This window comes from Muntiacus reevesi, chromosome 5 (genome assembly GCF_963930625.1).
Source record: "Muntiacus reevesi chromosome 5, mMunRee1.1, whole genome shotgun sequence".
In the NCBI taxonomy this organism is placed as follows: Eukaryota; Metazoa; Chordata; class Mammalia; order Artiodactyla; family Cervidae; genus Muntiacus; species Muntiacus reevesi.
The window spans coordinates 26,745,627-26,758,614 of NC_089253.1; the positions used below are offsets into that span (position 1 = coordinate 26,745,627).

General features: G+C 36.9%; 1 protein-coding gene across 1 annotated transcript; it reads right to left on the minus strand.

Moving 5' to 3' along the window:
- Positions 1-5,108: 5,108 nt before the first annotated feature.
- LOC136168756 (olfactory receptor 8B3-like) lies at positions 5,109-6,041 on the minus strand. The gene has a single exon (XM_065936451.1). The coding sequence runs from the start codon at positions 6,039-6,041 to the stop codon at positions 5,109-5,111; it is 933 nt and encodes a 310-aa protein (XP_065792523.1).
- Between the last annotated feature and the right edge of the window lie 6,947 nt (positions 6,042-12,988).

The window sequence follows — 12,988 nt, forward strand, 5'->3', positions numbered from 1 at the left end:
TTCTACTTGATTAGACACAGATTTAATGTGAGTGCAATGATGTAATGTACTTGGTGAAAAACAGGTTAGAAGCTTGTTTGGTCTCCTCCCCAGGGTGTAGATTATATGTACAATATGGAGTAAGGAAATTATGGATCCTGCTTCATGATCTATCTTTAGTTCCTTGGGGGCTCACTATTACTCATTTTTGCTTTTACTCACTATTACTCATTTTTGTATATCCCTCAGGTAGATCCAAAGTGAATGTCCATCTCCTCATTATCTACACCTCTGAGGGGAAAGCTGCTACATTGTCTTATTCCCTCTTTATTCACATTTACCAAATGGACATATTTCCACAAAAGACATACTTCCAGGTTTCTTTATTTATTTATCTGAACACATCAAATGTTGCAGCAACTAATTTCAGTTGTTCTCTTTCTGAGATGTCTCTGAAATAATTTGCAATATAGTGTATCCCTTCTATAGTTTATACTTTTAACATATTCCTGAAATTTCTACCAGACTCTCCTGCTACCTAATTTTCTGGAATATTTCAGTAACTGAAGTTATCGATTCTTCTCATCACAGAAAAGAGTATTTATTATGGAGTTAGAGAGACTGCTGTGAATCCTACCTTCTTTCTTCCACTTTTACACACTATAACACTTGGGATAAGTTATTGAATCTCTTGGTTCTCCTATGCAAAATAAGGAATGTAAAAATAGCATCTCTTTCATTGAGCTGTTGTGTTAACCAAATGAAAAAAAAAAAAAAAACTAAGTAAAATGGTTAGGCCAGTATAGGCATATGAGTGTCAATAAATGTCAGCTGTTTTTAATCATGTTCTCAGAAATTTCAGTAAATTCTCTTTTCGTAATACTCATCAGACTTCTCCCCTTTAATTCATGCTTTTCTATAAACTGTATTCTATAAGGACAAACATTTATTCTATCTTGTTAACAATTTGGATCCTGAAACTAAGAACAATGCCGGAACACTGCTGAGTACACAGAAAGAATTCAATGAATACTTCTGAAACTCATCTTATTTTTATCTAAGAGCTTTCAGAATACATTCAAAACTTCTCTTATGCTAAACCACAACATCTACAACCACAATGACCTGTACCCACCTGTCCCCAGCCACCACACAACTTCTGGCTTTATGATTAAACTGAACTAGTGTAATGCTGAACTATAGTGGCTCCTATTATTTTCACATTTCCCCACATATTCACTCATATTTGGTCATGAATAATGCTACTAGTCCCTCCCTAGTTCAAAAACTTTCAGTGGTTCTCCATCACCCACTTGAAAATTGAAGCTATGTAGTAAAAACATAATTCTCAAAACTATGATTAAGGCTTGGTTAAAATTCAAGAAGAAATTGAGTCAGATGACAAGCCATGAAAGTACCATTCTGATTGATCGAAGTATCTTGCACACTTTAAATATGGTACAAAACTTTAACCTTCTCAAAAACATAAAAAAGAAAATAGGAGAATGTTTACTTAACAAAGACCATCCAATTGTCTTGGGAGATACAACCCACTTTAGAAATATATATGTTTTTGTGTGAAAAATAAACCTACACGAGTCTATCTTTAAGCATACTACTTATATTAAGTAGGAGAGAGAAGAATATCATTCTATGATAATAGAGTGTTCTCTCTTATTGATAGAAAAGCATCAAATGCTCAAAAATATGTCTTCAAAATGCTTCCAAAAAAGAGGACATCCACAAACAAAATAATGATTTGTGCTGCTACCACAATTATAGAATTTGTTTGTTTGCTTTTAGTGGGGCAACCCTTAAAAGGGAGATGGAAGAAACCACTAGGCACTGAATTTCTGATGAATGAAAATTAAAATCATGCCATGTGAAATTTTAAACGTAGGGGTTTTTTGAAACACCTTCTTAGGTCTCTATATCTTGTTTAGAATCTTCCCAATATATTGTATAATATTTGAAATCACTAGTCTAGCTAAATTAGGAAAGAAGATATATATTCATGATTCAACATTTTGGAAAAGAATCCAATTTCACACCAGTTTAGAAAAAGTTCTGTCCTGGTTGATGGGCACAGGATAAACCCAGGGCTTACAAGTTTGACTCTAAGACTGAACACCTCCAGCAGAACCACAACTTCCCTCAAAACCTGCCAGTGCCAGTCACATAACTCGAGAAAGGAAGAACTACAAAGAGATCAAACCAGTCAGTCCTAAAGGAACTCAGTCCTAATATTCATTGGGGGGACTGATGTTGAAGCTGAAGCTCTAATACTTTGGCCACCTGATGCAAAAAATGGAGTCATCAGAAAGGATGCTAATGCTGGGAAAGACTGAAGGCAGGAGCAGAAGGGGACGACAGAGGATGTGATGGCTGGATGGCATCACCAAATCGATGCACATGAGTTTGAACATGCTCCAGGAGTTAGTAATGGACAGGGAAGTCTGGAGTGCTGCAGCCCATGGGGTCACAAAGAGTCAGACACAACTGAGCAACTGAACTGAACATTTAAAATACTCTGGCTTGATTCCCCCTCCATTTAGTAGAAGTCCAAACACAGAGATGCACAGTTCCATTGCTAACTAAAACATGAATAATTTGTTGAACAATCAACAAAGTTCCCTCCTTTACAACATTACTACAGGTAATTATTACAAATTGTATTTTAAGTTATTTATATTTTTTCAAATTAACCAAAGATATAAATTACTCATTTTAAGGAGTAGTTCTTTTATGTAAGTGAACAGATTTCATTCTAATTTTGAGGCTCATGAAAGGGAAGATTAGTGACCAGGTTTAACTCACTCCTAGGGTTACTCAAATTGTTATAAAATACATAATAAAGTACCTGCATCTGTATTCTATAGGTTTCCAAATGACCCAGTTAATTTTACTTGTTTAGATGCATTTGTTTCCATTCGAAAAAAAAGTTTATAGAGGGAAACATGAGTTTAAACAAACAAACAAAAAAAAACCTCTAAGAAAGATCAACAATATTATGTAAATATAACTTGTTAAGGAAAAGTCAATCATGTTCATATCGCAATCAAGAGATGAAATATGAGTGATCATCTAAAAATATCAGCCAAGGATTAAGCTATGCTGAACATCTCAAACACAAACAAGTCAAAAATCAGCTTTGCCAAATTTCAAAATACACAAATAGTGAAGTGTTAACAAATGAATATTATTCAAAATATCTTAGAAAATGATCACAGTGTCACTGATACAGCATATTGAAGATTTTTAAAGTAATACATTTTTGCTTTCAAAAAATAATCCAACATTCATGTTATAACTTGCTTTATTCTCCAAATATTTCTTTCACATTGTCATTATTCTCCCAGCTGCAATTTGATGTTTCTGTACCTAAAACTCCATATGAATGTAGCACACAGAAGCCAACAAAACAGGAAAAAATCTACTTGTTCAAAGGTCATCTAGTCCTGTTGTTTTAACATTTTAAATCACAAATAACTTAAGCTTTTATCTTATATAAAGACATTCTGTGATCTCAACAGTATCTAGGGTCTCGCACAAGGGGTGAGTCCATGGGTAAAGGTTTTCATTATCCAACACTTCTCTGTGTAATTACTTGTTCCTTTCTTTATGCAATTACTCCTCACAATTTACCTCCTGTAACTGGTGCCTTCCTTCTATCCACTTCCCCAAATGAGACCACAGCCCTTCCACTTTCATTCTCCAAAATACTAATAATGTGTGCTCATTATGCAAGTAGTTTAAAAAAATCAAAGATTTAAGAATAGCAAAATATATTTACAGTACTCTGCAAACAGGGAACAGTTTCAGAATAAAAATGAAAGTGAAAGTCACTCAGTCATGTCCAATTCTTTGCAATTCCATGCACTTTACAGTACAGTGCATGGAATTCTTCAGGCCAGAACAGTGGAGTGGGTTCCCTTCTCCAGGGAATCTTCCCAACCCAGGGATCAAACCCAGATCTCTCGCATTACAGGTTGGATTCTTTACCAGCTGAGCCACAAGGGAAGCCCGGGTACCTAAATCTCACAACCAAGTCCCACACTGGGACATCTTATTTATTGGCCGTATGCCTCCTTGAGTCCTGACATAATTACATGTTTCTGAGCCCTTACTGCACGTGCCCTGCTCTCTGAAATACAAACACTTGCAAGCATTCCACATTCAGGTTTTTAATTTTGCAGAAAGAGTAATTTCCCTTTTTGAGCAAATAATTTCTATAATATACGAGCTCATAAGGCTTTCTCTTTCTGACAACAACAGCAAAAGACAATCAAACTGTTTTGCTAAAAAGAAAAGAAAGGAATACCCAGCTTGAGAGAAATTCATATGTCATTCTGAAACAGAGGAGAGTCAACTTTAAATCAGGAATGTTTTCTCATATTTCATGCTCACTGAAATAGAATAATGTAATCAAGAATGATGGAGTTTACTGAAGAATAATACACTTGAAGTCAAAGTGATAAGAATTTAGTCTACAATTTTTCTTTCTAAAGCTGTGTGACTTTAAGTAAATCATTATCCACTCTTGGCTTCACTTTCCCACCCATGCAAAACATGTATTTTGATGATTGGCTATGTGTCAGTATTACTTACAAAGGTGAAAATAAAACTCTTTGCCAAAAGAAGCTTAACACTAAAGGTTTACATATGGGAAAGAGATTATCCTTGATACTCTTAGAACCATCAATCTCTGGTATTTCAAGAAGGTATATTATTGCCAAGTGGAATATGGAAAGATAAGAGTAGAAACACGGTATCTTATTTATCCTTCTTATTGCAAGTTGATAGATTAAAAATAACCCTAGTGATATGTCTTCAGTCTAGGGTTATGTAAGTCATTATTTGAAGGCCATTCATCTTCCCCCAGAGGAAAAATAATTTCAAAATGATTATGAAAAAAGATAATATATTCACTATTTAATGTTTATGAAAGAAAAAGAGATGATATGTATTTTGAAAATAGTAGGAAAAATATATAAAAATGGAAATAAATTATTCAAATTGGACTTAAATTTCTTTAAGATACTATATTTTAAAAAGATAATAAAAATATGGTAAGAAGGTTGCCATTAAAATTAAATACTCAAGTTACTTGTGCACACAGACAGTTTTAATTAAAACTGTCTCCTACTCAGAGTTTTTCTCAGAGCAAGTTTAACATCTTTGTTCCTCAAACTGTAGATTAATGGGTTCATCATAGGAATCAAATTGGTGTAAAAGACAGAAGAGATTTTCCCCTCATCCATAGACACAGCAGAAGGTGGTTTGAGATACATAAATGCCCCTGATCCAAAGAAGAGAGAAACAGCAATGATGTGGGAACTGCAGGTGCTGAAGGCTTTGGACCTGCCCTCTGTGGAGCTGATGTGGAGGATGTTGGTGAGGATGAGACCATAAGAGACAAAGATGGTGAGACTGGGCACAGTGATATTGATGCCCACTACAATGAAGATTTCCAGCTCACTGACATAGGTACTTGTGCAGGAGAGCTCGAGCAGAGGGAGGATGTCACAGAAATAATGGTTGATGGTGTTTGCATCACAGAAGGTCAGTCTCAGCATGCATCCAGTGTGAGCCATGGCACCAGAAAATGCCATCAAGTATGAACCAAACATAAGGCTGGAACACACTTTAGGGGACATGGCAATGTTATACAAAAGTGGCTTACAGATGGCCACATAGCGGTCATAGGCCATTGATGTCAGCACGTAGCATTCAGAAATGCTAAAAAAACAGAAGAAGTAGAGCTGGGTCATGCAGCCCAGGTAAGAAATAATATTCTTCTTTGATATGAAGTTAATCAACATTTTGGGTGTAAATACAGAAGAATAACAGAGATCTATGAAAGACAAGTTAAAGAGGAAAAAGTACATGGGGGTGTGTAGGTTTGAATTCAGTGCAATTAGGATTATCAATCCCAAATTTCCCAGCACAGTGACCATGTAGATTCCTAGGAACAGGAAAAACAGAGGGAGTTGGAGATCTGGCTGGTTGGTTAACCCCAACAGAAAGAATTCAGTCACAAAAGAGCCATTTCCAGGAGCCATTCTTCTCTAAGGCGATCTGTGAGCACAGAAGAAAAAGGTTACATGGAGATCAATGACTCAATTTTCACACAGTATCTCCTCTCGCAAGTGTGGTGTTTGGGCTGGGAATCTCTGAGAGTAACCCAGCCTTTCTCACAGAATTGTCTTACCTACTCTCTTATGGAACTGTGTTACCATTATCCTGAAACTGAGTGACAGGAAATTTCACTTTTCCGGGTCTTTATAAACTAAGTAGGAAAGAGTATCAAAACTCAGTTTACAGAAGGAAGGAGACACCTGCCCTGTGCAGACTTGACTGCTTGGGGAAAAAACAAAGAGTGGATAAAGGAGAGGTCTGGACCAGGACTGACTCATTCTTCCCACATCTCAACATTTCTCTTTTCACTTGGAATCTCCCCTCACCAGTAAGACTATAGGCAGAGACTCTAGCAATTTGGTGCTGGTCTCTAAAGCAGATTAGACCTGGTGGGGTGAGAACAAAGAAAATTTCTTCTTAACTAAAACTAAAAGGCCAGAGTCTATGAGAGGTTAACCCTTCACCCCACATCACAGAGTAAAAGCTTTAACTGTAGATGAATGAGACTTCCGTCCATGGAGAGGGAACTTACTGACTGATCTAATACATCCTTTTAGGCTTCTAGTGTCTCTGAACATTCACTGATCCATGCTTTGAATAGACATTTTTCTAAGTTTTATGTGAGTCTCAGGGTTCTAAATTGGAAATAAATTGTGGTATCTTAGATCCTTATACTTCCATTTCAAACAATAAGGACATGAATAAATGGAATTCAGCAACTCACCTTCCTGTCTCCAGAAAACCCCAGGGCTTTCTTATCACTGCTTTTACCCTCAGGTCTTAGTAGGACAATTTCAGGTTCTGAAGCTTTGGTTCCGTTGATTCTAAGAGAATGCAGCCCACATGTATTTTCTGATTTGACTTCAAAATCTTTTAGAAATATAGATCATAATTTCTGTTTATGACTTTCAGTCCACTCAAGCAGCAGAGAAAAATAAACATTCTTCTTCATATTATTTGCCACTTGATAAGTCACAGATTTAATGTGAGTGTAATGCTATAATGCACTCAATTATAAATGTGGCTGAAGTTGTTCAAGCTCTTCCCCAGGGAAACAGTCTATGTATAATAGGGACCAGGGGGATTGCATTTGCATACTGTTCCTTAATCTGTCCTTAGTCCCTTAGAGATTCCATAGTTTACTCAAGTTTTCCCTTCACTTAGGGATTGTCCATTCCCCAAAGAAGAGCCAAATCTCCCATTTTCTGTTCATTTAGATTACAGAAATGAAGAGGAAGCCCGAGTCTTTTTTCCTACAAAAACAACTGACGCAAAAACAATTGATGTATCAAATATGTAAGATTCAGAAAATTGATAGAGAGTCTTTCACCCAGTTCATGCATGAAGCCAGACATATTGAAGCTGGGTGTAAGGGCAATGAGCAATTGCATTTCTGCACAATATGATTCAGAAATGAGTCCTAGCCAATCAGTGCTGGCGCTGTGTGTACTCGCTCAGTCTGTCCAACTCTTTGTGACCCCATGGACTGTAACCTGCCAGGCTCCTATGTCCATGGGGATTCTCCTGGGAAGAATACTGGAGTGGGTTGCCATGCCCTCCTCCAGGGGATTTTCCCAACCCCAGGATCGAACCCATGTGTCCCTCATTGCAGATGGATTCTACCATCTGAGAAACCAGGGAAACCCAAGAATGCTGGAGTGGGTAGCTTATCCCTTCTCCAGGGGATCTTCCTGATCTAGGAATAGAATCAGTTTCCCCTGCATTGCATTTGGATTCTTTACCAGCTGGGCTACCAGGGAATCCCAATAAACTGGCCTATCAATGACTCACTTATAGGAAAAATGTTCCCTCTGAGATTTTCTAATCCATCAATTCTCTACACATCCTAGAAAATAATTCTTATTAAAGGAGTAAAGGAACACTAGGTCTTCAGGTGAAAGCTTTCTTATAATTTAAACGGTTCTGAAATAAAAATTTTCCTCTGTATCAGAACTTGAACAGTGCAAAAAACTCAGGTTTGTGAGTATCCTCACCATTTTTGGTTTCTGTACCAGGGTAGAGTTTATCGTGCGACTGTATCTCAGCCTGTTCTATTGACCTCAGTGTGACCTTTTTTTCTCACCTTACAAGGTGACGAAAGTGCTCAGCAAGTTTTCAAATCTTTTTCAGATATGATCGTTTCATATATACCTGTAGAATCACTTTATTCATGGAGGGAGATGAGCTCAGGATCTTCCTATGTCACCATCTTGAACCATGTTCCCTAAAATTGTGCTTCTCTGATAGCTCAGTTGGTAAAGAATCTGCCTGCAATGCAGGAGACCTCAGTTCAATTCCTGGGTCAGCAAGATCTGCTGGAGAAATGATAAGCTACTCACTCCAGTACTCTTGGGCTTCCCTTGTGGTTCAGCTGGTAAATACCCACCTGCAATGCAGGAGACCTGGGTTCGGTCCCTGGGTTGGGAAGATCCCCTGGTGAAGGGAAAGGCTACCCACTCCAGCATTCTGGCCTGGAGAATTCCATGGGCTGTATAATCCCTGGGGTTGCAAAGAGTCAGACATGACTGATCAACTTTCACTTTCACTAAATGTATACAGTCAATTTTTTCTCAATAAAACTACAAAAGTATGAAAAAGTTACCAAATTAGATATTTTATTTTTAAATGACAGAAAATGTATGGCCATTGGACTTCCCTGTTGGTCCAGTAGTAAGGAATCCACCTGCCAATGCAGTAGACATGGGTACAATTCCTGATACAGGAAGATTCCACATGTCCTGGTACAACTAAGTCCATTCACCACAACTACTGAGCCCTAGGGCCAGAACAACTGAAGCCCATGCTCTAGAGTCCAAGTGCGGCAAATACTGAGTTCGCGAGCCACAGCTTGAGAGCAACCCTCACTCGCCACAACTAGAGACAGCCCAGATACATGCTTGGAACAACTTAAGTATGGGACTCTATCTCTTCAATTGTAACTTTAATGAAATCTAAACAGAGATCAAGTGCTCTTAATACTAAAAATTTGGTGCCACATTGATCTGGGTTGTTCTGAGAACACTTTGAAGGCTTAGCACAATAAAAGGTAAAAATGTCTTAATTTTTATATTGGTTGCATGATGAAGTGATAATATTTTGGGTCTGTTGAGATACAGGAAACATTATTGTAATTAACATCACATCTTTCTCTTTTATCTTTTTAATTTGGCTAACAGAAAATTTGAAATCACATGTAAAAAGACTTCAAGTATATTTAAATTGGATATTGTTATAATCATTCTTTTTTTAAAAATTTCCTTCCCATTTACGTCACTACAGAGAATTGAATAGAGGTTTTTGTGTTATACAAGCGGTTCTCATTAGTTATCTATATTATACATAGTAGTGTTTATATGTAGGTCCCAATATCCTAATCCATCCCACCGCCTCTTCTTTTTTGTTGTTGTTGTTCAGTTTCCCAGTCTTGTCTGACACTTTGCGACCCGGTGGACTATAGCACGCCAGGCTTCCCTATCCTTCACTATCTCCCAGAGTTTGCTCAAACTCTTGTCCATTGAGTTGATGATGCCGTCCAACCAGCTCATCCTCTATCGCCCCCTTGTCCCCCTGCCCTCAGTCTTTCCCAGCATCAGGGTCTTTTCTAATGAGCTCATTCTTTGCATCAAGTGACCAAAGCTTTGGAGTTTCAACTTCAGCATCAGTCCTTCCAATGAATATTCAGGGTTAATTTCCTTTAGGATTGAGTGATTTCATCTCCTTTCTGTCCAAGGGATTCTCTGTGAACCCTGAGCTGTAGCCCACCAGGTTCTTATGTCCATAGGGATTCTCCAGGCAAGAATACTGGAGTGGGTAGCCATTCCCTCTCCAGGGGATCTTCCCGACTCAGGGATCAAACCCAGGTCTTCCATGTTACAGGATGATTCCTTACCTGTCTGAGCCACCTGGGAAGCCTCTTCCCTTCTTAGTACCCATAAGTTTGTTCTCCACATCTGTGATTCTCTTTCTGCTTTACCATTTTAACTAACGGTCGTTAATCTCTACCATTTTTCAGGATGTAATTTAGGAACTTTCTGGTCTGTGATTCAGAGGACCATTTTTGTTAAAACTAGAAAACCAGAGTTTTCAGCTCTGTTTAGTACATAAGTACAGTCACATTCCATGGTTTACCTGATGAACTCTCAGTTGCGATAATTTTAACAGCTTCCCTTGTTACTCATCAGCTCCATTCACGTACGTTAAAAAAGCAAAAACAACTAAGAAAAGCTATGCTGTGCAAGTAAAATACCCTAAGATTTCCCTCTTTAGAAAGAAGTACAAATAGATAGACACAGTACTTATTTCTAACTAAAATGTGTTCAAATTGCCCAACTCTCTGCTAAGTTATCTCCTTAGAAATGTCACCACTCTTTATTATAACAATTACTATTTTAATAATTCTATTAATTTTTTTTCAATTAGTCAAAGGCAAATTACTTTCAAGGAAACGTTCTGTTTTCTGTAAATAAAGCACATTTCATTTGCATTTTGATGTTCATGAAAGATTAGTAACTGGGTTTCAGCCACTCTTGTGGCCACCTCAAATTATGATAGAATGTATAACCTAGTGAACACACCTCTGTGATGTCCACAGATTTCCAAATATCACTTGGATATTATTTATACCTGTTTATATATACCTTTCTTTCAGCAAAGAAAACAAGGTTTTCAAAATGAAGAGTAAGCAAAAGAAAGGGGAAAAGGCAGAAAGCTTCAGCCGAGATAAAATATTTCACATTATTAGAACTTGTAAAGTTAAAATAAATTGTGTTAATATTGGGATCAGGGGAAGGGAATGAGTGGTCTTTTTAAACTAAGAAAGGATTTAACAATCACAACATCCAAAAAACTAACAGACAAACAAACCAGTTATGCTGAATTTTAAAATAGTTGAACAGTGAGTGGAGACTAAGAATGTGGCAAATGGTGAATATCATCAAAGGCATCCTAGAAAATATTTAAATTCTCACTTGATACATTCAGTTGAGGATTTTTAGAGTTGCTTTTTTTAACCTTTTTACCCCCAAAATGATAATAATTCAGGATTCCTTCCAGAAGTCATGGTTACAACTTGGTTCATTCATCCAGTATTTTTTTTTTAATTTCTTTAATTTCTCATTGCTATACCAACTGCAGTTCAAGGTTTTCATACCTAAATATCCAAATGGAAATAGCATATGGAAGCCAACAAGAAGGTGCTATTTAGTCATTTCCGAGTCCTCCAGTCCTGTGGGTTTAGTTTATTTTTTCTTTTAATTCAAGTAAATTATGCTTTTATCATCCAAATAAATTATGTGACCTCCACAATATATCTAGGGCCTTCCAGAATGGAGAAAGCAATAGGTAAGAGCTTCCATTATCTACCATTCTTTGTTCTAAATTCCTTTTTCTTAAACTGAGTTCCAATTATCCCTAGCTATTTTATCTCCTGGGGCTTCCCAGGTAGCTCAGTGGTAAAGAATCTGCCTGTCAGTGCAGGAGACAAAGGTTCAATCCCCAGGTTGGGAAGATCCCCTGGAGAAGGGAGTGGCTACCCACTCCAGTATTCTTGCCTGGAAAATCCCATGGACAGAGGTGCCTGGCAGGCTAGAGTCCATCGGTTCACAGAGTTGGATGTAACTTAAGCTATTGAACAACAATTTTATCTCCTGAAGGTCTGTCCTCTCTCTACCTGCTTCCCCAAACATGGCTATAACTTTTCCATCTTCATTTCCAAACACCACCAATTTATGGACATTGTGTATTATAATTTTATCAAGGCCTTACAGACACTGGAATGTATTTACAATACTCAATGGGATATAAATTCAGATTGAAATTGTACCATGACCACTCCCAAGGGGGACCTCTTATTTACTGCCCATGTGTCTGTCTCGGTCCTGACATATTGCATGATTTAGGCTCCTTTTTCTCACATTCTTTTTCTCACATACTGTTCCTGAATTACAGATAGTTGCAAACCTTCTAAATTCAATTCTTTAAATTTTTTTTCAGAAAAACTAACTTCCTTGTTTGAACCAATCTGCTCCCCAATATATTAACCCCAAAGGTTTCCTAGGTCCCAACAAAAAGAACAATCAAGTTTTTTTCTACAAAATAACTCTAAAAAGTGATAGCCACATTGAGAGAAATTCATTTATCATCTTGGGGCAAGGCAGAGTCACTTTTGAAATTAGTGTTTCCTCATATTCTACTATTACTGAAATAAAAGTAATATAAGAAAGTAAAGCAAAATAGATTACAAAGTAGCAAATTTGAGATCAGGTTTTTTTTGTAAAGTTAGGTGACTGAAGTAAATCTAACCACTCTAAACTTAACTTTTGCATGCATACAATCAATATAGTTTGATGAAATGTTATGCCTATGCTTGACTGTACAAAGGTTAAAAAAAAAAACTCTTTGCCAAAAGAAGTTTGAAGCATAACATTTATATATGTAAAATGGATTATCCTTGATAGTCACCACAGAACCTTTAAACTCTGGCTTTCTTGAAAAGAGCATGAAAAGAGTAGAAATATTTAATTCATGCTTTTAATAGCAAGTGGTAGATAAAAACACCCTCGATGATACAAAGTCACTCTATTGTTATAGAATGCCATTATTTGTAAACCATGCATGCTCCAAAGGAAAAAAAAAAAAAAGAGTTCAGAAGTGACAATAAAAAGACGGAGATAATGTTATGATTTAATTAATGCTATTACTAAACAGGAACAAAAAGGGCAGAGAAGATATTTTGGTAATTGTGAGAAAAAAGACCTACTCCAAAATGACTAGACATTACTTATTAAAAAAGACTCAAATTTCCTTTATCAAGTTAAGGGAAAAATAGGATTAAAAGGCTGCCATAAGTAATATATAATTGCAGCACAGAATC

Bases quoted from the DNA above. Each gene is read 5' to 3' on its own strand.
- LOC136168756 (XM_065936451.1), bottom strand. From the start codon at position 6,041: ATGGCTCCTGGAAATGGCTCTTTTGTGACTGAATTCTTTCTGTTGGGG.